Source organism: Tinamus guttatus, unplaced genomic scaffold, assembly GCF_059628265.1.
Source record: "Tinamus guttatus ecotype Peru unplaced genomic scaffold, ASM5962826v1 Tinamus_guttatus_pri_ptg000350l, whole genome shotgun sequence".
Classification (NCBI taxonomy): domain Eukaryota; kingdom Metazoa; phylum Chordata; class Aves; order Tinamiformes; family Tinamidae; genus Tinamus; species Tinamus guttatus.
Genome location: NW_028288884.1, coordinates 143,329 through 165,292, shown reverse-complemented (window position 1 = coordinate 165,292; position 21,964 = coordinate 143,329). Strand labels below are relative to the sequence as shown.

The 21,964-nt window shown below is 68.9% G+C and overlaps 5 protein-coding genes across 5 annotated transcripts; 3 read left to right on the top strand and 2 right to left on the bottom strand.

The window, feature by feature from the left end:
- Window positions 1–313: 313 nt before the first annotated feature.
- LOC104568513 (protein S100-A10) lies at window positions 314–704 on the bottom strand. Its single transcript, XM_010215413.2, has 2 exons — window positions 550–704; window positions 314–476 (listed from the first exon to the last, which is right to left on the bottom strand). The coding sequence occupies exons 1-2, from the start codon at window positions 679–681 to the stop codon at window positions 315–317; spliced, it is 294 nt and encodes a 97-aa protein (XP_010213715.1). The 5' UTR covers window positions 682–704; the 3' UTR covers window position 314.
- Window positions 705–8,200: 7,496 nt separating this feature from the next.
- DEDD (death effector domain containing) lies at window positions 8,201–10,198 on the top strand. Its single transcript, XM_088529850.1, has 4 exons — window positions 8,201–8,530; window positions 9,317–9,424; window positions 9,531–9,677; window positions 9,821–10,198. Exons 1-4 carry the CDS (start codon window positions 8,206–8,208, stop codon window positions 10,195–10,197), a joined length of 957 nt encoding a protein of 318 aa, XP_088385976.1. The 5' UTR covers window positions 8,201–8,205; the 3' UTR covers window position 10,198.
- A 1,295-nt stretch (window positions 10,199–11,493) lies between these two features.
- NIT1 (nitrilase 1) lies at window positions 11,494–12,650 on the bottom strand. Its single transcript, XM_088529831.1, is given in 6 exon segments — window positions 11,494–11,757; window positions 11,836–11,855; window positions 11,858–11,960; window positions 12,037–12,170; window positions 12,244–12,347; window positions 12,421–12,650. Coding segments are annotated over 6 exon segments (855 nt in total).
- A 780-nt stretch (window positions 12,651–13,430) lies between these two features.
- PFDN2 (prefoldin subunit 2) lies at window positions 13,431–15,241 on the top strand. Its single transcript, XM_088529849.1, has 4 exons — window positions 13,431–13,502; window positions 14,044–14,132; window positions 14,227–14,350; window positions 15,070–15,241. The coding sequence occupies exons 1-4, from the start codon at window positions 13,434–13,436 to the stop codon at window positions 15,238–15,240; spliced, it is 453 nt and encodes a 150-aa protein (XP_088385975.1). The 5' UTR covers window positions 13,431–13,433; the 3' UTR covers window position 15,241.
- Window positions 15,242–16,294: 1,053 nt separating this feature from the next.
- Window positions 16,295–21,708, top strand: LOC104568516 (V-type proton ATPase catalytic subunit A-like). The gene is made up of 13 exons (XM_088529830.1): window positions 16,295–16,673; window positions 17,304–17,518; window positions 17,683–17,820; window positions 17,897–18,048; window positions 18,439–18,601; window positions 18,705–18,813; window positions 19,583–19,705; window positions 19,779–19,893; window positions 20,324–20,387; window positions 20,461–20,664; window positions 21,164–21,258; window positions 21,349–21,520; window positions 21,610–21,708. The coding sequence occupies exons 1-13, from the start codon at window positions 16,295–16,297 to the stop codon at window positions 21,700–21,702; spliced, it is 2,022 nt and encodes a 673-aa protein (XP_088385956.1). The 3' UTR covers window positions 21,703–21,708.
- Window positions 21,709–21,964: the final 256 nt, after the last annotated feature.

The following is a 21,964-nucleotide window of genomic DNA, read 5'->3' as shown; positions in this document are numbered from 1 at the left end:
CATCCTTGCGGTGCGTGCGCACGCCAGCGTGGACACACACGTGCACAAGTGCGCCGGCGCTTGCGTGTGCAAACGCGCGTGCAAACGTGTGCTCACCCCCGGCTGTGCTCACCCCTGGCGCGCACCCGCTCCTGCGTGCTGAAGTGTGCAACCCAGCGCACACCCGCGCGCACACCCGCTCCCAACAGGCGTTCCCGCACCCCCTCCGCGAGCAGAGACACCCGCTCCATAGAAAACACCCCCCGCGCGCGGCGGAGGCGCCTTTATTGGAGCAAGCGGCGAGGGCGGCGGGGGGGCCGCGGCCGGGCCCCCCCTCACTTCTTGCCCTTCTGCTTCATGTGCAGCACGAAGTAGTCGTTGCACGCGATGGTGAGCCCGGCCAGCAGCGAGAAGAAGCCCTGGAAGCCGACGCGCCCGTCGCGACACTGGTCCAGGTCCTTCATGATCTTGTCCAGCGCCATGGGGTCCTTCTGGTTCTGCGGGGACACAAAGTGGCAATGGGGCCATGGGGGGAAAGAGGAGGCTCCGGCGCCGGGAACGCGGCCTCACCTCCAGGAAGCCGGGGAACTCCTTGTCCATGAGCGCGCGCAGGTCGTCCTTGGCCAGGTAGTTTTTGTCACCCGCGTACTTGTGGAAGGTGAACATGAACGTCTCCATGGCGTGCTCGAGCTGCGAGGGCATGGTGGCACTGCGGGGACGCGGGTGGCGCTGCGGGAGGAAACGTGCGTCACCGCGGGGCGGGGGGACACGGGCGTCACCATGGGGTGGGGGGACACGGGCGTCACCCTGGGATGGGGGGACATGGGTGTCACCATGGAGTGGGGGGACACGGGCATCACCGTGGGATGGGGGGACACGGGCGTCACCACGGGGTGGGGGGACACAGGCATCACTATGGGGCGGGGGGACATGGGCGTCACCGCGGGATGGGGGGACATGGGTGTCACCATGGGGCGAGGGGACACGGGCGTCATCACGGGGCAAGGGGACATGTGCGGGGATACACAACGGGTGCCCCCCCGGGTGCCAACCTGCGCTTTGCTCCCCGCGGGGGGGCACTTAGTGACTCAGCGCCGGCATCGCCAAAGCCGGGGGGGAGGAAACAAAACCACCGCCCCCCCCACCAGAGCAAGGGGCCCAGGCGTCCTGCCCTCCCCCATCCCGCATATTTTTGGGAAGGGCCCCTGGCAGCGCCGGGAATGATGCAAGCGCGGGGCGCACCCGCCCCCGCGGGGCCGCTTCCTGCGCCCGGACGCCTGGGCCCGCCCGGACGCCTGGGCCCGCCAGCGCGGCCGCCGCCCTTGCCTCAGTTTCCCCCCTGGGGCTGGGGGGGCAGCCCCGCGGTCCCGCCCCCCCCCCCCCCGCCGCCGCCGCCTCCACGGGCTCTCCCTGGATACGGCGGCGCTCCAGGAATTTCCCTGGGATGAAAACAGGAACTGGCTCCGCTCCGGCGCTGCCCGCGGCTCGGAAAATTGGCGCGAGCGGCTTTGCCGGGGGGGCGGGACGGGGACACCCAGGGAGTGCCCCCCCCCCCGGCGGCTCCCGGCGGGAATTCCGCCCCGGAGGGGCTGGATCCGCTGCCAAGGGCTGTGGGGGGGCGGGCACCGCCCTGGCAGCGGGGATGGGGGGGCGGGAATGCGGGTGACCCCCCCCAGAGGTGTCCCCCGTTGGAGGGGCCGCTGGGGGCCCCCCAAGTGGTGCAGGATGCTCTTATAAAGTGGGGGCGGGTGGGGGGTACCCCTCGTTGGGGACAGGATTGGGGATCCCCTCTTGGGGGGGAGAAGTGGGTCCCCCCAAAGTGTGGGGCAGGAGCGGGGACCCCCCTCCATGGGATCGCGCCTGGGGGGGGCCCTGCCGGGGAGGTGGCAGAAAGGGGGTCCCTATGGGGGGGAGAGGAGGGGGGTCCCTATGGGGGGCAGAAGTGGGGGATTCCCGCGGGGGGGCCGGAGCGGAGCCCATATAGAGGCCAGAAGGGCGGGTCCCTATAGGAATGCGGGATGGGAGGGGGTTCCCCGGGGGCGTCAGCAGGGGATGCCTATAGGGGGTCATCAGGGGGTCCCTATAGGGGGTCCCCAGGGGGTCCCCACAGGGATGCAGCGGACGGGGCAGGGAGGGAAGCCCCTCCAGCCAGGGTTTGGGACGGGCGGGTCCCTGCAGGAATGCGGGAGGGCGGGGGGTCCCGGAGGGGCAGCGGCGGGTGGGGAGATGGTAGAAGGGGTCCCTATGGGGGCTCCTATAGGGGTCCCTATGGGGGTTCCTATAGGGGGTCCCGCTACTCACGCTGCGCGGGAGCTGCTCGGAGCGGAGCGGGTCGGGTCGGCGCGGGGCGGGCGCGGCCGGGCAGGGCCCGGCGGGGGGGCGGGGGGGGCGGGCCGGGCTGCCCGGGGGCGGCCCCGCTGAGTCACCCCCCCCCGCCCCCCCCGCCGCTGCCCTTCGCCCCGGGCGCCGCCGCCCCAGGCTCTTCCTCCCCCCCCCCCACCGCAGAGACCGGGGCCGCTCATCGCACCCTGCGCCCCGCGGCGGGAGGGGGGGGGGGGGCAATTGGGAGTCACGGGGTAACGAGACCGGGGGGGGGGGTCACCCACCTGGGGGGGCCCCACTCCTCAGGGCCCCCCCCCCGGTCCCTGTGGACCCCCCAAATCCCAGGTCTCCCCCATGAAGCCCCACAGCGCCCCCGCCCCCGGGACCCCCTCCTCCAGCCTCCAGGGACTCTCCCCCTGGGACCCCCCACCCTAGAGACCCCCCCATTCTAGGGACCCCCCACCCTAGGGACACCCCCATTCTAGGGACCCCCCTCCAGGGATCCCCACCCTAGGGACCCCCCCATTCTAGGGACCCCCCTCCAGGGACCCCCCACCCTAGGGACCCCCCCATTCTAGGGACCACCCCCAGGGTCCCCCCCCCAGACACCTCCTCCCGCCCCGCCCTCTTGACACTCTGCCCCCAACCAAGATGGCGCCCCTCCCTCACTCTCCGTAAGGGCGCGAAGCCGCGCCCAGAGGACCCCCTTCCCCCTCCCTGCCCTCACCCAACATGGCGGCTGTGCCGCTACGTGCCCTTAAGGGTTGTGTGCCACCGGGGCGGTGGGGGCAGTGCAGAGTAGGCCAGCCTGCCAGCTTGACCTCACCTAACATGGCGGCGCTACCCCATGCCCCTGGAGGGCGCTGAAGCCGCCCACCTGTGACCCGGATGGACCCGCCCGCCTGCCCTTAACCAAGAGGGCGCCTCTCTCTCCAGCTTTCCCAATAGGTGTGAAGGCGGGTGAGCGGCGAGGGGGGCGGGCGGATGTGGGCGGGCGCCCGGATGTTGCGTCGCGCCGGAGCCGCCCGCGAGCGGGGCGAGGAGCGGACGGAGGCAACATGGCGGCGCGGAGCCCGCGGCGGCCGTGAGGGCGGCGGCGGCGGCCGCGGCGGGAGGGCCCGAGCGCGCGGCCATGGCGGCGGCGGCGGCCTAGGGGCGGCCTCGGCGGCTGCCGCTGCGGGCCGGCCCGCGCCCCCCTCGGCTCGGCGGGGCCCTCCCGCGACCGGAGCAGCGGAGGCCGCGGCGCGGCCATGGGGGCCTAGGGCGGCCGCTCGGCGCACACCGGGGCCGCCCGCTGCCCTTGTCCTCCCGCTCCGCCAACCCCCGGATTTGTGGCTTTTCCAGCGCTTTTCTGCTCGGTTTTTTTTTTTTTTTCCATTTTTCTCTCGTCGCGGCGGGGCGGAGGCAGGAGTAGGGCCCGGCGGGCACAGCGCCATGACCCCCTGACCGTCCCCAGCTTCGCGGCACCCTCTTTTGGGGCGATTTAGCGACGTATTTGGGCAGCGTTAGTTGCCGGCAGAGGTTTCATTTTTAGTCTCTCGTAGGAACGTAGGGAGGTGGTGCCAGACGGAGGAGCCGCCGGGCCCGGCCGTCGAAGCCAGCGCTCTCCGGGGCAGGAATAGCCTTAAGCCGCCGCTGGAGCGGAGACAAGCACTAAGAGTTATGATTTGTGAGTAAATAATGAGAAGGAATGGGCTGAATTTAAAAAGAACGGCCTAGTTCCTTCTCTTGGCTTTTATAGTAAGGTCCTGGCTTAATCCAGTTCAGTTTCTGGAAAAAATTATTCTGCTGAGGAAGCAAATTGAGACTTAAAAGTGTCGGAACACCCCGCTGGTCTCCTGGGTGAGGAGGGCGGCCCGAAGCGCTGCCGTTGACAAGGACGCGGTGTAGTTAGTTCTTCAGAAATGGTTTCTTTAAAAGAAACGACCTAGAGCGAGCAAGGTTCGTCCTGGGCCTTCCTCTTCCTCCTTTCCCCGCTCGATAAATTATTTTAGGGTAAAGTAGGGAGGAAAAAAAAAAAAAAGTCTGGGCTTCTAAGTCGTTGGACAAAAAAATTCTTGGGTGGCTTCTGGAAAGTCGACCAGCTTTAACGTTGAACTCTGAATTTGGGAGTTGGGCTCCCCTGGCATAAGAGCCGTAGGTGAAACGCTCGGTAGGCACTTAGTTTATTTTGGCTAGTTTATTTAAAAAGTCAAGGAGAAAAAAAGGGGATAGAAGACTTCTTTAAAAAAAAAAACAAAAAAAAAAACTCTTGTTTGGCCGCTGTGTTCAAATTGCTGCACCGGAACGGATCTAAGCAAGACGCCAAGAGCTTCTCGCTAAGGTTGGTTTTCCTGTATGTGTTTTTATTTCCTAATGTGCAAACGATTCTCCCTTCCCTTCCCAAGGAGCTGCCGCCGTAAGTGACAACGTTCTGCGTTTTGTGGCATCTGCTTTGAGCGCCGTGGCCGGGGTTCCGCGTCGGCCGGAGCCTCGAGCCGGGAGGGCAGGAGGATGAGGAGGCTCCCGACGGAGCGCGGAGCGCGGCCGGGACGGCGCCTCCCTCGGAGCAGCCGCGCGGAGGCCGGGCCTCACGCGGGCTCTCGAGGCCGTCGGTGCTTCAGCAGCCCCGGGGGAGCCACGTGTCCCGGTCCGGGAAGCAACAGCAGGTCCCGCGTGGGGCTGGATGTGCCCGGAGCTGCCCCGTGCCGCCGGGCGCATCCCGCCGGGCTGCGGCTCCCTGCGAGCTCCCGCGCGTGCCCGCGGCTCTGGGCGGCCGGGATCCCGAGGGCCGCGGATTCCGAGGCCGGAGCGCCGCGTGCACGGAGGCGCCGCTCGGAGCTGCCTCTCGGAACGCAAAGCAGAAAGGCACCGCTTCAGATCCCTTCGCGGTTTTGACTTTGCTGCTACTTAAACTTGGCCTCCGGCCCTGCTCCCGGCCGATTTCCACAGCTTTGGAAGCGTCGCTGCCGTAGGCTCCGCGTTGAGGTAACCCCAGGCTGTTTCTCTTCCCGTCTTGGTGCACCGGGCGCTTTCCTGGTTCTCTTCATCCTTCCTCGCAGCTCGTTTCCCTGTTTTTCTCCCTGCTTCCTCCCGGTGTTGGCGTGCGTTGACGCTCCGGCTGTATTCCCGCCTGGGGGGGTGTTGCGCCATTCGCCGGAGCACGTCCGGATGCCGGCGGAGAGTGGGATCCGCTCCCGGCCGCGCGTGCGGAGAGGCTGCTGCTCCATCGGATCCGCTGGGAAGCCGGGCAGGGGGCTCCTGTAGAGCAACGTGCGGAGTTGGATTCGTTGGTTTTTGTGGGAATGTAATAATTTCCCAAACAAATCTGCCAGTTTTAAGATCCCATCCTGGCCCAGCTGCTGGTCGGAGTGTTTGTACCCCTCAGTTGCCCTCATGGGTTACAAATCCTCGGGATTTAAACGGGGTTTAAACAGCCGAACGCTCCCGTGCGCGGGAGCTCTGTAAAGCTCCCAGGTCCATCTCCCGCCGCCCGTGGAGGCTCCTTTCGCTGGGGAATCCTGTGTTGGATGCTCCACAGAATGTCCAAACCCTCCAAATGGGACAATTCCCCCCTGCAGGGGTTGTGGCGCGGGGGTGTTGGGAAGCGGGTGTTAAACGGCGGCGCAGAGGGGGTTTGTGGCCGCCTGTTCTGCCCAAGCGGCTGTCGCGGCGGATGCCCAGGCGCCGCCGGCTCCGTGCGCTGCGGGAGCCCCGGATCCCGGGGCACAAATGGGTCCTCGTGCCGTCGGGGCGGGAGCAGGGATTTGAGGATGGATTTTGGCCACTCTGTTGTTCTTGGCGTTGGACCCACGGGAGCGGAGCGGCCCCGAGGCTGCTGGAGCCCCGCGGAAGAGCCGCGGAAAAGGAGGAAACCCGGAGATGCGGCTTCTCCGGGGGTTGCGAAACGCCCTCCTGGCTCTTCCTGCTCGTTCCCCGGCGGGGCGAGTTGGGAAGCGGCTCTTTGGGGCCGTGTCCCCGGGTGTCCTGACCCATGGGGCTCCCCGGGGAGCCGGGGAACGGGGCGTTCCGCGGGATCGCCCTCGGAGCCGGGCGCCGCGTTGGGGCCGCGTTTGCGGGTCGGGGCGGCCGCCGTCGCGCGCGGCGTCACGGGGAGGATTCCCGCGGGCCGGGCAGGCTCCGACTGACTAACCGGGGAGGCACCGGAGCTCGTTTTTCCTGTTCCGCTAAATGGCTTTAATGATCCCTGGGCGCTCCTCGAAGTCTGCGCGGAGCCGGGCTGCGCTGCCCGCGGGTGGCCCGGGTGACACCGGGGTCCCTCCGCTCCCTTCCGTTTCCTCCGCGCGATCCCGGGATGCGAGCAGCCCGGCCGGGACGGTGACGTGGGCGCCCTGTCCGCGCTGCGGGGAACCCTGCAGTCCCCGGGGAGGGGGGTCGGGATGGGTTTGGTCCCTGGTCTGGGTAATCCGGGGGCTTTTCCTGCTCTAATGTTCGGGAAGCGGGCGAGGGAAGCGGGATGGAGGCCGGGTCCCCGCGGAGGAGAGGCCGCGACGGAGGGTTTGGAGCCCTGAGCTCCGGCCACCGGATCAGCTTCTGGTTCCGCTTCTGTTGCCTGTCAGGAGGGCTCAACGCGGCCCAGGAGACTGTCCGGCCTGGGAGGCGGTGACATCCTCCCCGGAGATGCCCGTGCTTGTCCCTTGTTCCTTCCTGCTGCTGATGTCCCCTCCTTGTTGGTTTCCAGCGCTCCAGTGTTTGGAGCGGTTGCAAAACCCAGGATGAGAGCAGGGAAACGCGGAGCTCCTGGCGCAGCGGCCTGGAACCATCCGAGGAGCGCGACAGGCGGAGGGAGGCGCCGGGTGACGTCCCTACTCCTCGTGTGGCTGTCGCAGGGCCACCAAGCGGCTGTAGTGGCTGCAGTCACTAGCACGGCCGGCGCTTTGGGTGCTGCAGCCGTGGGCGGCTGTTTTGGGTGCAGACAGGTTGTCCTTCGCTACAGGCGGAGCCGCGGCCGGCGCACAGGCGCTGGGCTCTGGGGTTCTTGACTGTTTCCGAGCTGCTGTTCCCCATGGGGTTGGCTGTGATTGTCCCTGCTGGTGACAGTCGGGCGGGTGACGACCGGGTCCGGCTGTGCCCGGCTTCATGTTCCCCCCTTCTTGGCTTGAAGCGGTTGTCACTGGATGTGGTTTGGAGTGAAGCTCTTCGGTGACGGGAATGACCCCCCTTCCCTTGAGTGACGGGAATGACCCCCCTTCCGTTCGAGCCGGGGCCTCTCGGATGGTGGCCTTGGCCTTGGCCCACGCTCCGGAGCAGCGTCCCGGCTCGTCCGCATCCTCCCGGCGCCAGAAGGGGGAGCGAGTCCCGGTGCGGAGCCGTTGGAGCCGCCTGGCAGCCGTGTCGGCCCCGCGAGTCCCGGCGGTGCCGGGAGCAGCCGCGGAGGCTCCGGCCTCTCCCCGTGGGCTCCGCACGGTGCAGGATGAGTGAAATCCCCTCCTGGTCTGCGGTCCTGCCCCGCTGCCTCCGCGTCCCCACCCGGAGCTTCCAGGGAAATCCCGGCCAGGGGTTCTGGGGCCCTCGAGCGTCGGGGATGTCGCAGCCGCAGCCGGCTCCGTGTCTCGGCTTTGGAGCCTGGATCCTGGGGTAGGGTGAGGAGCGACCGCTGCCGCTCGGGAATGCGCAGGCAGGGAGACCAGGTCGGGTCCCCCGGCAGAACCGCCCTGGAGGATCCGGGTCCCGATGGCACCAGCGACAGCCGGAGCAGGAGCTGCTTGGAAAGAGCTGGAGCCGCTCGGCCGGCTCCGGGGACAGGCCGGGACCTGCCGGGTGTCCCTGCGCTCCGTGCGATAGCGCCGGGGGTCGCGCTGCGCCTGTCGAGCCGCCTGTCGGAGGGCGGGTGACGCGAGCGAGGGCCGGAGGCCGCGCGCGGCGCCGCGGTGACCGCTGTCCCCTCCCGCAGGGCCGCGCGCCATGGCCGCGCACAAGCGGAGCCGGGCGCAGGCCTGGCCGGAGGAGCGCGGCGACCGCGAGCACGGCCTGTACAGCCTGCACCGCATGTTCGACATCGTGGGCACGCACCTGACGCACCGCGACGTGCGCGTCCTCTCCTTCCTCTTCGTGGACGTCATCGACGACTACGAGCGCGGCATGATCCGCAGCGGCCGGGACTTCCTGCTGGCGCTGGAGCGGCAGGGCCGCTGCGACGAGACCAACTTCCGCCAGGTGCTGCAGCTGCTCCGCATCATCACGCGCCACGACCTGCTGCCCTACGTGACGCTGAAGCGGCGCCGCGCCGGTAAGCGGAGCCGCCCGGCCCGCGCGGAGAGCAGGGGGCTCCCGGCAAGACGGGACCCCCCGCTGCTCCTCCTGCCTCTGGGGGGAGCGGTGCAGGGAACCGCGGGGTCTTGTCCGGGGGAATCCGCCGGGAAGGAGCGCCGCTCCGAGCATGGAAGCGGGCCCGGAGCGCGAGGCAGCCGCCCGGGCAGGGCGAACCCCCGGCATCTCCGTTTTCCTTCCTCCATTGCGCTCGCGGGCCGCCGAGTCCCTCGGGTTCCTGCCGGCGCTTTGGGTGACGGAGAGGTTTGGGAAGCACGAGGATTGGCAGGATTCCCGCATGTCACCTTCCTCGCAGGAGCCACTGGCTGTGTCCCTCATGCCACAGGGATGAGCGAGCCGGGGGGTGGCGGGTTACGGATTAACCCGGGATGCCCTCCCGGCCACGGTGCAGGGGTCACCGGTCACACTGGAACCCGCCCGCGGAGGATCCGCATGGACGCGCCGCTCCGGAGCCAGCCCCGGCGCTTCCTCGTTGGCTGGATTTGATCCCTGCCGCTTGTCCGGCTCCGCTCCGGCAGCTCCGCTTGGGCTTTCCTTGGTCTGACTCCCAAGGCCATTTAAACACCAGGGGCTCCTAGGACACCGGGTTTCCGTGGGGTTATTGGGAGGGATTTGGGGCGATGATGGAGTCCCCCAGCAGCCGTTGAACGGGCGGGGAGCAGCGGGAACGGGAGGAGCCGGCGCGCGGAGCCGCCGGTGCCCTCGGAGCCGCCCCGGCGAGCGCTGCCCGTTCCCTGTCCCGCAGTGTGCCCGGATCTCGTGGACAAGTACCTGGAGGAGACGTCCATCCGCTACGTGACGCCGCGCGCGCCCGGCGACGCCGAGCCCGGCCTGGGCCACCCCCACAAACCAGGTGAGCGCCGGGGCCGGGCGCCCGCGCGGGAGGGGACGGTGGCCCCCGGGGCCGGGGACGCGGCGGTGGCAGCGCTGGCTGTCCCTGAGCCGTCCCCTCCGCGCAGTGCCTGCCCAGCACCCCGTGGTCTGCTGCTCGCCCGGCGGGCCCCAGCTCTGCGCCAAGCGGCCGGCGCGCGGCAGGGCCCTCCTCGGCAGCCAGCGCCGCAGGAGGAAGTCGGTGACGCCGGACCCCAAAGAGAAGCAGACCTGTGGTAAGAGCCCCGGCGGGGGTTCCCGTGCCCCGGGGTGGGTTCCCGTTCCCGGGGTGGGTTCCGTGCCCCGGGGTGGGTTCCCGTTCCCCGGGGTGGGTTCCGTGCCCCGGCGGCAGCGCTCAGCGCCCTTCCCGCTTCCCCAGATATCCGCCTGCGAGTCCGGGCCGAGTACTGCCAGCACGAGACGGCGCTGCAAGGCAACGTCTTCTCCAACAAGCAGGACCCCCTGGAGCGCCAGTTCGAGCGCTTCAACCAGGCCAACACCATCCTCAAATCGCGGGACCTGGGCTCCATCATCTGTGACATAAAGTTCTCCGAGCTCACCTACCTCGACGCGTTCTGGCGCGACTACATTAACGGCTCGTTGCTCGAGGCCCTCAAGGGCGTCTTCATCACGGACTCGCTCAAGCAAGCCGTGGGCCACGAGGCCATCAAACTGCTCGTTAACGTGGACGAGGAGGATTACGAGGTCGGGCGCCAGAAACTCCTGAGGAACTTGATGCTGCAAACGGCCCCCTGACGCCGCGGCCGGCGGCGCGCTGCCATCCAGGCTTTTCTCCGCCCTCCTCTTCTTTATTTTTTTTCTTCTTTTTTGTTTTTTCTTTTTTTAAAAGATCATTTAAGTCCCTCCCTGGACTCCTGCGAAGCGCTCGGCAGATCTCGGACCCGGCCGGCGGGGAGGATGAGCGCCGGGCGGCCGGAGCGGAGAGCGCGGGCGGCGCTGCTGGAGGCTTCCCTGGTTCCCTGTCCCTCTCTCCTGTCCTGTCACCTCCTCTCGCTCTCTTGCTTCGTTTCCTTTCTCTTTTATTTTGTACCCATTAAAAATGAAAGGCAAAAGTCCCGCGTGGGGCCTGTCCGTGCTGGGCCGAGAGCTGCTGCCGGGAGCCGGACACGGGTTTGTACCGGGACTGCGCTGGGCCCGGCGGCGCCCGTGTCCGGTTTGGGGACACTTGGGGGCTCGTGGCAGCCCTGCCCCCGTGTCCTGCGGCCCGGGGTGCCAGGGGACACTTGGGGATGTCCCTCCAGCAGCATCTCGCCCTCCCGCGGGCTCCTCAGGAGGAAAATCATCCCCTCGCTTTAGCCTGGGGAGCAGCCAGGCTCTGCCATCCCCTTTCCATGTCCCTTTGTGTCCCCGAGCTGGAGTCGTGTCCCCGAGCTGGGGTCATGTCCCCGCTGTCCCTGTGACCGGCGGCCGCTGCGTGCGGCTCTGTCCCCCTCCCCCAAGGACGGTCACCTCAGGCCACCGGAGCGGCTGCTCCTCCCTTCCCGGAGCCTCCGCCCCGGCCCTTTGCTCCTTGGCCGCTCGGGCGGCTCCGGGAGCTGCTTTTCCAGGGCTGAGCTGGTTTCCAGCGGGTTTCCAGCTGGTTTCCAGCTGGTTTGACCCTGCTCCTCCTTGGCCCAGGTGGAGGGACAAAGCAGGGACGTGCGGGGCCTCCCTGGCATTGTGTCGTGCGGGGGTAACTGCGGCTGTGGTTGTTTTTAACACCTCCACTCAAGCGGCCCTGGCCCCGTGTAGCTCTGGGTTGTCTGGAAATAAACCTGTCCCACAGCCCCCGGCTCCCCCCAGGGACCCTTGGGTGCCACCGACGTAGGTGCCGTGACACCCCCGGTGCCACCTGGGGGGCCCTGGGGCCAGCTGAGCCACTGTGAGGGGGGCACCATCCCCCTGGCCTCGCTCCTGGTGCCCAGGGATGGGCAGCGGGGACCAGGGAAGGGGAAGAGCCCCCGGGGACGAGGGAGGCACCGGGCGGCTCGAGGAGGTTTATTGGGTGGCCGTGGCCCGGCGGGAATCCCGCTGGGAATTCCGGCTGGGGAATCACGGCGCGGAGGCCGCGCTGCCGTAGAGCTCGGGCCGCCGGTGGCTCTGCACGGGCATCTCGCGGCGCACGCGCTGCAGGAACTCCAGGTCGATCTCGGCGTAGCAGAGGCCGGGGCCGTCGCCGCACTGGGCCACCACGGTGCCCCAGGGGTCCACGACGAGCGAGTGGCCGTAGGACGCGCGCTGCTCGTGGTGGCGGCCCGTCTGCGCCGCCGCCACCACGTAGCACTGGCTCTCGATGGCCCGGGCGCGCAGCAGCACCTGCGGCGGGGGACAGCGTGGGGCGCCCCGAGCGCGGGACGGGACGGGACGGGACGCGCGCCCGGGGCCGGCGCTCACCTCCCAGTGCGCCGAGCCGTGGTGACGGTGAAGGCCGACGGGTACGTGAGGATGTCGGCGCCGGCGCGCCGCAGCGCCAGGGACAGCTCGGGGAAGCGCAGGTCGTAGCAGACGGCCAGGCCAAGCTGGGGACGCGGGGAGGGACATGAATCCCCTCGTGTCCCCGAGCTGGGGACGCAGAGGGGACGCGGCGGCCCCCACCTTTCCGGCCGGCGTGCTGACGGGCGGCACGATCTCGGCGCCCGCGTTGGTGAAGCTGCTCTCGCGCATGGACACGCGGCCCTCCAGCTCCACGTCGCACAGGTGGGTCTTCCTGTAGGCGGCCGCGCGGCGGCCTGGGGACAGCGCGAGGGGCAGCGGGGGCGGCGCGGCGGGACGGGACGGGCGCCGCGGGGCCGCCGCGCTCACCTGCGGCGTCCAGCAGCACGTGGCAGTTGTAGATGCGCCCCGTGCGCTCCCAGTCGGCGCCGCGCTCGTGGAAGCCGCCCAGCGAGAGCCACACGCCGCAGTCCCTGCATGGGGAACGCGGTGTCAGCGCTGGTGCGCGCGGGGTGGCCCCGGCAGTCCCGGCGGCGCCGGCAGTACCGGGCGAGCGCGGCGTAGCGGCCCAGCAGGGGCCCGTCGAGGCTCTCGGCCAGGCGCAGCGTCTCGGCTTGGTTGGCGCCCACGTAGTCGAAGGCCTCGGGCAGGAAGACGAGGCAGGCGCCGCGCTGGGCCGCCTCGCGCACCAGCGCCGCGCACGCCGCCGCGTTGCCCTCCTTGTCGCCCGTCGACGTCACCTGGCCCACGGCCACCAGCGGCTTGAGCGCCGCCATGGCCCCGGTGCTGCGGCACAGCGGGGGCGTCAGCGGGGGGTCCCGGGTGGCACCGCCGCCCGTCCCGTCCCGTCCCCCGGGCACCTGAGGAGCCGGCGGAGCAGGGCGGGCAGCGGAGCCGCGGGGCCGCGCGCAGCCTGCGGGGGGCGGAGCCTGAGACCCCCGGGGCCGCGCGCGCCCTGCGGGGGGCGGAGCCTGAGACCCCCGGGGCCGCGCGCGGCCTGCGGGGGGCGGAGCCTGAGACCCCCCCCCCCCCCGTAGCTAGCGCCGGGGGGGCGGCTGCCCCCTCCCCTGCCCCCCCCCGTCCTCAGCTCCCCTCGCCTGCCCGCACCCCCCAGGTGCCCCCAGCCCCACGCGCTGTCTCCAGGTGCCCCCCAGCCCTCCAGAAACCCCCGATTCTCCCCAAAGTGCCTCCAGGGCCCCCAATCTCCTGCACGTGCTCCCCGCAGTCCCCAATGATCCCTCAGGCCCCTCAAACGGTCCCCGCACCCCGCTGCTGCCCCCAGCGCCCCCAGCCCGCGCCCTCCATCGCCCCCGGCCCGGCCGGGCCCCCCGGCGTCCCCGCTCCCTACATGCCCCCTCCGCCGCCGCCGGCCCCGCCGCCGCGGGGCAAAGTCCGCCCCGTCGCGGGCGCCCGCACCAAAGATGGCGCCCGCGCGGCCTCAGCGGGCAGTGCCTCCTGCCCGCGGCCAAGATGGCGGCGCGGGGCCGCCCCGCCCCTTCCGCCCGGCCGCGGAAGCGGCGGCGGCGGCGGGGGCACTGGCGCGGGGCGGCGGCGGGAAGATGGCGGAGGGCGCGAAGGGGCGGCCCGGGGCGGCGGCGCCGGGCGGGAAGGGGCTGACGGCCGAGCAGGTACCGGGGGGGCGGGGCCACGCGGGGGGCGGGGCCATTGCCCTCGGGGGTCAGCACCATTGCACGGGGGGGCATCATGGCAAGGGGCAGCACGGCGGGGGACGGCGGGGGCAGCACCATTGCCTTAAGGCGGGGGGGGGCAGCAGATCTATTGCATGGGGGGGGGGGGGGTCATGGGAGGGGGCACCACGGCAGGGTGAGGGGGGCGGCACCATTGCACGGGGGGGGGGGCTCCATGGGGGGGCATCATGGGGGGGCACCACGGCGGGGGGGGAGGGGGGCAGGACCATTGCCTTAAGGCGGGGGGGGCATCAGATCTATTGCCCGGGGGGGGCACCATTGCACGGGGGGACATTATAGGAGGGGACACCACGGCGGGGGGGCAGCACCATTGCCTTAAGGCGGGGGGGGCGCAGATCTGTTGCATGGGGGGCTCAGGGGCGCTGCACGGGGGCGGTCAGCACCATTGCCGGGGGGGGGGCACCATGGCGGGGGCCGTGCCCGGCGCAGGCGGGTCCCAGCGCCGTCCCCGTCGCCGCAGGTCGTGTCCCGGTTCAACCGGCTGCGGCAGGAGCAGCGCGGATTGGCCTCCAAGGCGGCCGAGCTGGAGCTGGAGCTCAACGAGCACAGGTGACACCGGGGACGCGGGGGCGGGGGGGGGCGCCACGCGCTGCTCGGTGACACCGCGGGGGCCGCGGGGGCCTCACGGCGCCTTCGCCCGCAGCCTGGTCATCGAGACGCTGCGCGCCGTGGACGCCGCGCGCCGCTGCTACCGCATGGTGGGCGGCATCCTGGTGGAGCGCACGGTGCGGGAGGTGCTGCCCGCGCTGGAGAGCAACAAGGAGCAGGTGCGGGGCCAGCGCGGCGTCCCCAGCGCGGGGTCCCCAACACGGGGTCCCCAACGTCCATCCCCAACGTGGCATCCCTAGCGCGGGGTCCCCAACGTGGTGTCCCCAGCACGGGGTTGCCAATGCAGCGTCCCCAGCGCGGGGTCCCCAGCGGGAGTCCCCAACGTGGCGTCGCCAGCGCAGGGTCCCAATGCAGCGTCTCCAGCACGGCGTCCCCAGCGTGGGGTCCCGCTCCCGCCACGGTGTCCCCAACGCGGGGTCCCCAACATGGCATCCCCAACGTGGCATCCCTAGCGCGGGGTCCCCAACATGGCATCCCCAACGCGGGGTCCCCAACGCATCATCCCCAGTGCGGTGTCCCCAGCACAGGGTCCCGTTCCCGCCATGGCATCCCCAGCGCGGGGTCTCCAACACAGCGTCTCCAGCGCAGGGTCCCCAACACGTCGTCCCCAGTGGGGGGTCCCCAGTGCGGTGTCCTCAACACGTCGTCCCCAACATGTCATCCCCAGTGCAGCGTCCCCAGCGCAGGGTCCCCAACGCAGGATTCCCAACGTGGCATCCCCAGCGCGGGGTCTCCAACACGGCGTCCCCAGTGTGGGGTCCCCAGCACGCTGTCCCCAACACGTTGTCCCCAGCGCAGGGTCCTCAACACGTCGTTCCCAACGCGCCGTCCCCAGCGCAGGTCCCGCTCGCCGCACGTTTTTCCCCCCTTCTTCCAGATCAGCAAAATCCTGGATTCGCTGAACCAGCAGCTGCAGGCGAAGGGCCGCGAGCTGAACGACTTCCGCGAGCTGCACAACATCCGGCTGGTGGGCGAGGAGGAGCCGCGCGCACCGCGGGACGGCGCCGAGGGCGCCAAGAGCGGCGCCGCCGGCGTGCTGGTCTCCTAGAGCCCCGGGACTCTCTGCCCACCCCCGTTATCCTTTAGCGTCGCTCCCGTTGTGTTTTTTGTTAATAAATGTGGCGGTTTTGGTCACGGGAGGAGTGTTGGGAGGGCCCAGGCCAACGCGACGCCCGTCCTGGGGGTCTGGGCTGCTTGGACTCGATGATCTCTGGAGGTCCTTCCAACCTTAACCGTTCTGGGATTCTGGGATTAGCGGTGTCCGGAGCGGGGGGAGCCGCTGCCGGGAAGCGCCGGGGGGGTTGGCGGAGCTGGTGGGAACGCGGCGCTTCCCGCCCCCGCGCGCTGCTCCTGGCGGACGCCTGGGCCCCTCCTGCTGCCAGGCCCCCTGCCTGCCTTGGGTCCTGCAGGGGCAGCGCTTGTGTCCCCCCTGCCCCAACACCCGGAGCTTGGAGAGGGGGGGACGTGGGGGACACTGGGGGGTAAACGGGGAACTTGGGGGGGCTGGAACCCTGAGCCTGGCTCGAGGGGACATAAGGACACGGGAGGGGGACAGGAATGCTGAGGCTGCCTTGGGGGGACACGGGCTGGTCCCTGGCTGGGGACAGGGAGCCCCAGAGTGTTGTAGGAAGGGGACAGAGACACCAGGGCTGCACTGGGGGACAGGGACACAGGGGACCGCAGGGTGGCCGCCAGCCTGGGGATTGGGGACCTTAAAGCTGATGGGGTTGAGGGGGACAGGGACCCTGGGGGCTGTGGGGATGCTGGCCCTGGCACAGGGGGGACACTGGGATCCTGCAGCAGGAACTTAGAGCGGGGGGGACCCGAGGGCCCTGGGGCTGGCGCTGGGGGGGACACGTGTGTCCTGGGGCCGGCAGGGGACACCGAGGGACAGCGCAAGGACACGGGTGCAGCAGGACACGGAGACCTTGGCGGCCAGCGGGGGCCGGCGCGCGGCGGCTGCGCCTGTTGCCCGTGCGGTTGTGCCTGTTGACTGTGCGGTTGTGCCTGTTGACTGTACACAGGCGCCCGCCCCGCCGTGCCCGTAAAGGTGCCCATAAAGGCGCCCGTCCCCGCGCGCGGCGCCCGTCCCCGCACGCGCCATGGAGCCGCTCGCGCGCCTGGCCGAGGCCGAGAGCGAGCGGCAGCTGGGCCGCGTCCACGGCGTCTCGGACCCGGTAGGGACGGCGGCGCCCGCGCCGGGAGCCTTAATGGCTTTTTTGGCCCCGGTTCGGGGCGCTGACGCAGCCGGGATTAGCAGCGGCCGGGGCAGGCGCCGGGCGGGGTGGGGGGTGGCCCGGACGCCGGGGCCCCGCGCGGGCTCAGGGCCGCGTCCCCCCGCAGTGGTGACCGCCAGCAGCATGGCCGGCGCCGCCATGTACGAGCTGTACGAGCTGGTGCGCGTGGGCCACGCCGAGCTGGTGGGCGAGATCATCCGCCTGGAGGGCGACCTGGCCACCATCCAGGTGTACGAGGAGACCTGTATCCTGCGGGAGCGCCGCCCGCGCCCGGCCCCTTCCCCAGCCCGAACCCCATCCCGAACCCAAACCCCATCCCGAACCCCATCCCGAACCCCTTCCCCATCCCAAACCCCTTTCTCATCCCACTGCCCTTCCCCATCCCGAACCCCTTCCCCATCCTGATTCCCTCCCCCGTCCCACTGCCCTGCCTCATCCCGAGCCCCTTCCCATTCCCAGCCGAGTCAAATCCCATCCCTTTCCCTCCTTGTCCCCATTCCCATCCTCATTCCCACATGTATCTCAGTCCCTTTCCCCATCCCCTTCCCCATCTCTCATCCCCATCAGTATCTCCATGCCTATCCGCCTCCCCATGCCCAACCCCAACTCCCTCTCCATCCACATCCCCATCCCATCTCCATCCCCTTCCCCATTTCCATTCCCATCTCCTCAACCTCTTTGATCCCATCCTCTTCCCCATCCCCACCTCCATCACCCTCTCCCTCTCCGTCTCCATTTCCCTCTGCTTCCATGTTTCCCCCTCAACCGTCACCTCCACCTCCATCCCTCCCATCTGTGCCTTCATCCCCATCTCTCTTCCCATCTCCACCTGTGTCCTGGCACCGCTGTGTCCCTTTCCTGAGCACTGTCCCAGCGGGTGTCTGCGTGGGGGACCCGGTGCTGCGCACGGGGAAGCCGCTCTCGGTGGAGCTCGGTCCCGGCATCATGGGCTCCATCTTCGACGGCATCCAGCGGCCCTTGAAGGACATCACGGAGCTCACCAAGACCATCTACATCCCGCGCGGCATCAACATCCCCGCGCTGGCCCGCGACGTCGCCTGGGACTTCGCCCCCAGCAAAAACATCCGGGTGAGCCGGGGAGGATGTCACCACCCGCGGCCTCCTTGGGGACAGGATTTGGGGACACCCTTCCTGCCAGCAGCTCCTGGCGGCTGCTCTGGAGGGGACACAGCTGGGGATGGCTCCGGCATCGGGTCACGTCCCACGCGGACCTCACGGTCCTCCCGTGCCAGGTCGGCAGCCACGTCACCGGCGGGGACATCTACGGCGTCGTGACCGAGAACTCGCTCATCCAGCACAAGATCATGGTGCCACCACGGAGCCGGGGCACCGTCACCCACATCGCGCCGCCGGGGCACTACAGCATCTCGGTAGGGGCTCTCGGAGCTGGGTGGCCTTTGGGGACGCCGGGAATGTCCCCTCCATGGGCGCCCGTCCCCCCGCCAGGACGTGGTGCTGGAGCTGGACTTCGAGGGCACCACGGAGAAGCTGACCATGATGCAGGTGTGGCCCGTGAGGCAGACCCGGCCCGTGGCCGAGAAGCTCCCGGCCAACTACCCGCTGCTCACGGGCCAGAGGGTCCTGGACGCCCTTTTCCCGTAGGTCCAGGGCTGGGAACAGGGCACGGAGGCCAGGGACAAGGATGGGGAAAGGGGATGGACCTGGGGATTGAGATGGAGACCAGCAGAGGGGACAGTGTTGGGCATGGCATGGGGGACAGGAATGGGGATGAGGAAGAGGATAGGGATGGTCCTACTGGGAAGAGGAGGACATCCGGGGGCTTGGGGTGACGCTGGGGACACTGTGGCCTCCCCTACACCCAGCATGGATTCCAGGAGGGGATGGGACAAGGGGTGTCCAGACATGTCCCAGTTCCCTCTCCTTCCCCAAGGTGTTAGTGGGACCTGACTGCCCTCCACGGACTGTGTCCCCATGGTGTCCCCATGGTCTGTGTCCCCATGGTGTCCCCATGGTGTCCCCGCGCCCAGGTGTGTCCAAGGTGGCACCACGGCCATCCCGGGGGCCTTCGGCTGCGGCAAGACCGTCATCTCGCAGTCGCTGTCCAAGTACTCCAACAGCGACGTCATCGTGTACGTGGGCTGCGGCGAGCGCGGCAACGAGATGTCCGAGGTGCTGCGGGACTTCCCGGAGGTGGGTCCCGGGTGTCACCGTGGGGGGACAGGCCGGGCCGGGGGCTGCGCCGGGCTGCGCACGGCCACGGCGGCACCGCGGTGACGCCGCTCGTGGCCCCAAGCTCACCATGGAGGTGGACGGGAGGACGGAGACCATCATGAAGCGCACGACGCTCGTGGCCAACACCTCCAACATGCCCGTGGCCGCCCGCGAGGCCTCCATCTACACCGGTGAGCTGGGCACGCTCGCACGCGCGGGCGAGGGGCAGAGCGCTAAGGGGCACGCGTGTGCCACGGGGAGGGCACGTGCATGGGCACACGCGTGTGCGCAACTGCGTGTGTGCCCTTGTGAGCGTGCACGCGTGCGCTTTTGCAGCTGGGTGGGCATTTGCATGCGCGTGTGCATTTGGGGTGTGCACGTGCAAGCGTGCACGAGTGCATGCCCTTGTGCACACTTCTGCAACTGGGAGGGCCTTTGTGTTTGCATTTATGTTTGGGGTGTGGGTGTGCAAGCGAGCTCCTGTGTGCATGCTCGTGTGCACGCTTGTGCACACTTCTGCAACTGGGAGGGCCTTTGTGTTTGCATTTATGTTTGGGGTGTGGGTGTGCAAGCGAGCTCCTGTGTGCACACTCGTGTGCACGCTCGTGTGCACGCTTGTGCACACTTCTGCAACTGGGAAGGCCTTTGTGTTTGCATTTATGTTTGGGGCGTGCGCGTACAAGTGAGCTCCTGTGTGCACGTGTGCATGCTCGTGTGCACGCTCGTGTGCATGCTTGTGCACACTTCTGCAACTGGGAGGGCCTTTGGGTTTGCATTTATTTTTGGGGCGTGCGCATACAAGTGAGCTCCTGTGTGCACGCTCGTGTGCACGCTCGTGTGCACGCATACCCGTGTGCACACTTGCATGCACGCTTGCTGCACCCCTGTGTGTGCCCGCTGGCGCGTGTGCTCGCACGCATGCCCACGCGTGCCCACGCGCGCTCCCCGGCTCGCCCGCAGGCATCACGCTCTCCGAGTACTTCCGCGACATGGGCTACCACGTGAGCATGATGGCCGACTCGACGTCGCGCTGGGCCGAGGCGCTGCGCGAGATCTCGGGGCGCTTGGCCGAGATGCCGGCGGGTGAGCGCGTCCCCCCGCGCCCGCGGCGCCGCGAGGCCCCGCGCGGCTCCGCTGAGCGCGTCCCGCTCTGCAGACAGCGGCTACCCCGCGTACCTGGGCGCGCGCTTGGCCTCCTTCTACGAGCGAGCGGGGCGCGTGCGCTGCCTGGGCAGCCCCGAGCGCCAGGGCAGCGTCAGCATCGTGGGAGCGTGAGTCTGTGGGGCGGCGGGACGCGGTGCGGGACACGGGATGTGGGATGCGAGATGCGGGACACGAGATGTGGGGTGTGGGACGTGGGACATGGGATCTGGGGTGTGCGATGCGGGATGTGAGATGTAGGACACGAGATGTGGGACGCGGGACACGGGATGCGGAATGTGGGATGCGAGATGCGGGACACGAGATGTGGGGTGTGGGGTGTAGGACGTGAGATGTGGGATGCGGGACACAGGACTTGGGATGCAGAATGGGGGATGCGAGATGTGGGACATGAGATGTGGGATGAGTGATGTGGGATACAGGGCATGAAATATGGGATGTGGGACACGGGATCTTGGGTGTGGGATGTGGGATGCAGGACATGGGATGCGGGTTGCAGGACATGGTCCCTGCCAAATGGCTCATCCCTCTTGCCCGCAGCGTGTCCCCACCAGGAGGGGACTTCTCGGACCCTGTCACTTCGGCCACACTGGGCATCGTGCAGGTGAGCGGTGGCCCGATCCCATGTGCTCCGTGTCCACATGCCGGCTCCGGCGCTCAGGCCGGCTCTTTTCCAGGTGTTCTGGGGGCTGGATAAGAAGCTCGCGCAGCGCAAGCATTTCCCCTCCGTCAACTGGCTCATCAGCTACAGCAAGTACCTGCGGGCGCTGGAGCCGCACTACGAGCGGCAGCATCCCGAATTCCCAGCCCTGCGCACCAAGGCCAAGGAGATCCTGCAGGAGGAGGAGGATCTGGCTGAGATCGTCCAGCTTGTGGGCAAGGTGCTGGGATAGGGCCCTGGAAAAGGGATGGCGAGAAGGGATGTGGGGTGGGGATAAGGGATTGGATGGGGATGGGGGTACAGGAGGGCAAGAGGGTGGCGGATGGGGTGGAGATGAAGGATATGGGATAAGGACGGGAGATAGAGGATGGAAGAAGGGATGGGGTGGTGGATAGGGGATGGGGATGAAGGTTACAGGATAGAAGGAAGATAGGGGATGGGAAAGGCATTGGGGGATGGGAAAGGCGATAGAGATGGGATAGAGATGAAGGAGATGGGATGGAGATGAGGAAGATGTGATGGAAATGGGATGGAAATGAGGGAGATGGGATGGAGTAGGGCATACGGGGTGGGAGAGGTGCTGAGAGTGGGAGTTATGGGATGCAGAAGAGGGATATGGGATGGGGCTGATGGATGTGTGGTGTGCTTGGGGGATACGGGGTGGGAGAGGGGCCAGGAGCGGGCTATGGGATGAGCCCATTTCCCCACCTCTCCCCCAGGCCTCCCTGGCCGAGGCCGACAAGATCACCCTGGAGGTGGCCAAGCTCCTCAAGGACGACTTCCTGCAGCAGAACGGCTACTCGCCCTACGACAGGTACCCACGGCCACCGCCGGCCCCTGGCACCGGCCCCAGGTCCCCGTGCGCCACAGCTGAGTCCGGCTCGTGCCCCCCGTCGCCCCCCAGGTTTTGCCCCTTCTACAAGACGGTGGGGATGCTCCACAACATGGTGACCTTCTACGAGCTGGCGCGACACGCGGTGGAGAGCACGGCGCAGGCCGAGCACCGCGTCACCTGGGCCACCATCCGCGAGAACCTGGGCGACATCCTCTACAAACTGAGCTCCATGAAGTTCAAGGTAGGGCAGGGGGGTATGGGGGGACACTGTGCAGCGGTGGCGGTGCTGGGGACACAAGGACGGCCACCAACGTCCCCACCATGTCCCAGGACCCGGTGAAGGACGGTGAGGCCAAGATCACGGCTGACTACGCCCAGCTCAACGAGGAGATGCAGACGGCTTTCCGCAACCTGGAGGACTGAGGGGGGGCACGGGCAGCATGGGGGGCAGGAGGGGGGGGGGACATGGGACCAGAGCGGGGTGTCACTGTCACCAATAAACAGTGGTGGCCTCCGGGTGTGGCTTCCCCTGCCCTGGGTGGGGATGTATCCGGCTCCGGCATGCCGGGGACTCCAGGAGTGCTGGGTTTTCCCCATGCTGGGGAAAGGGGGAAGGCAAGTGGGGACTGCTCCATCTCTAGGGGGGCAGGAGGATTTTGGGGTGTCCCGGTGCGGGACCCCAGCC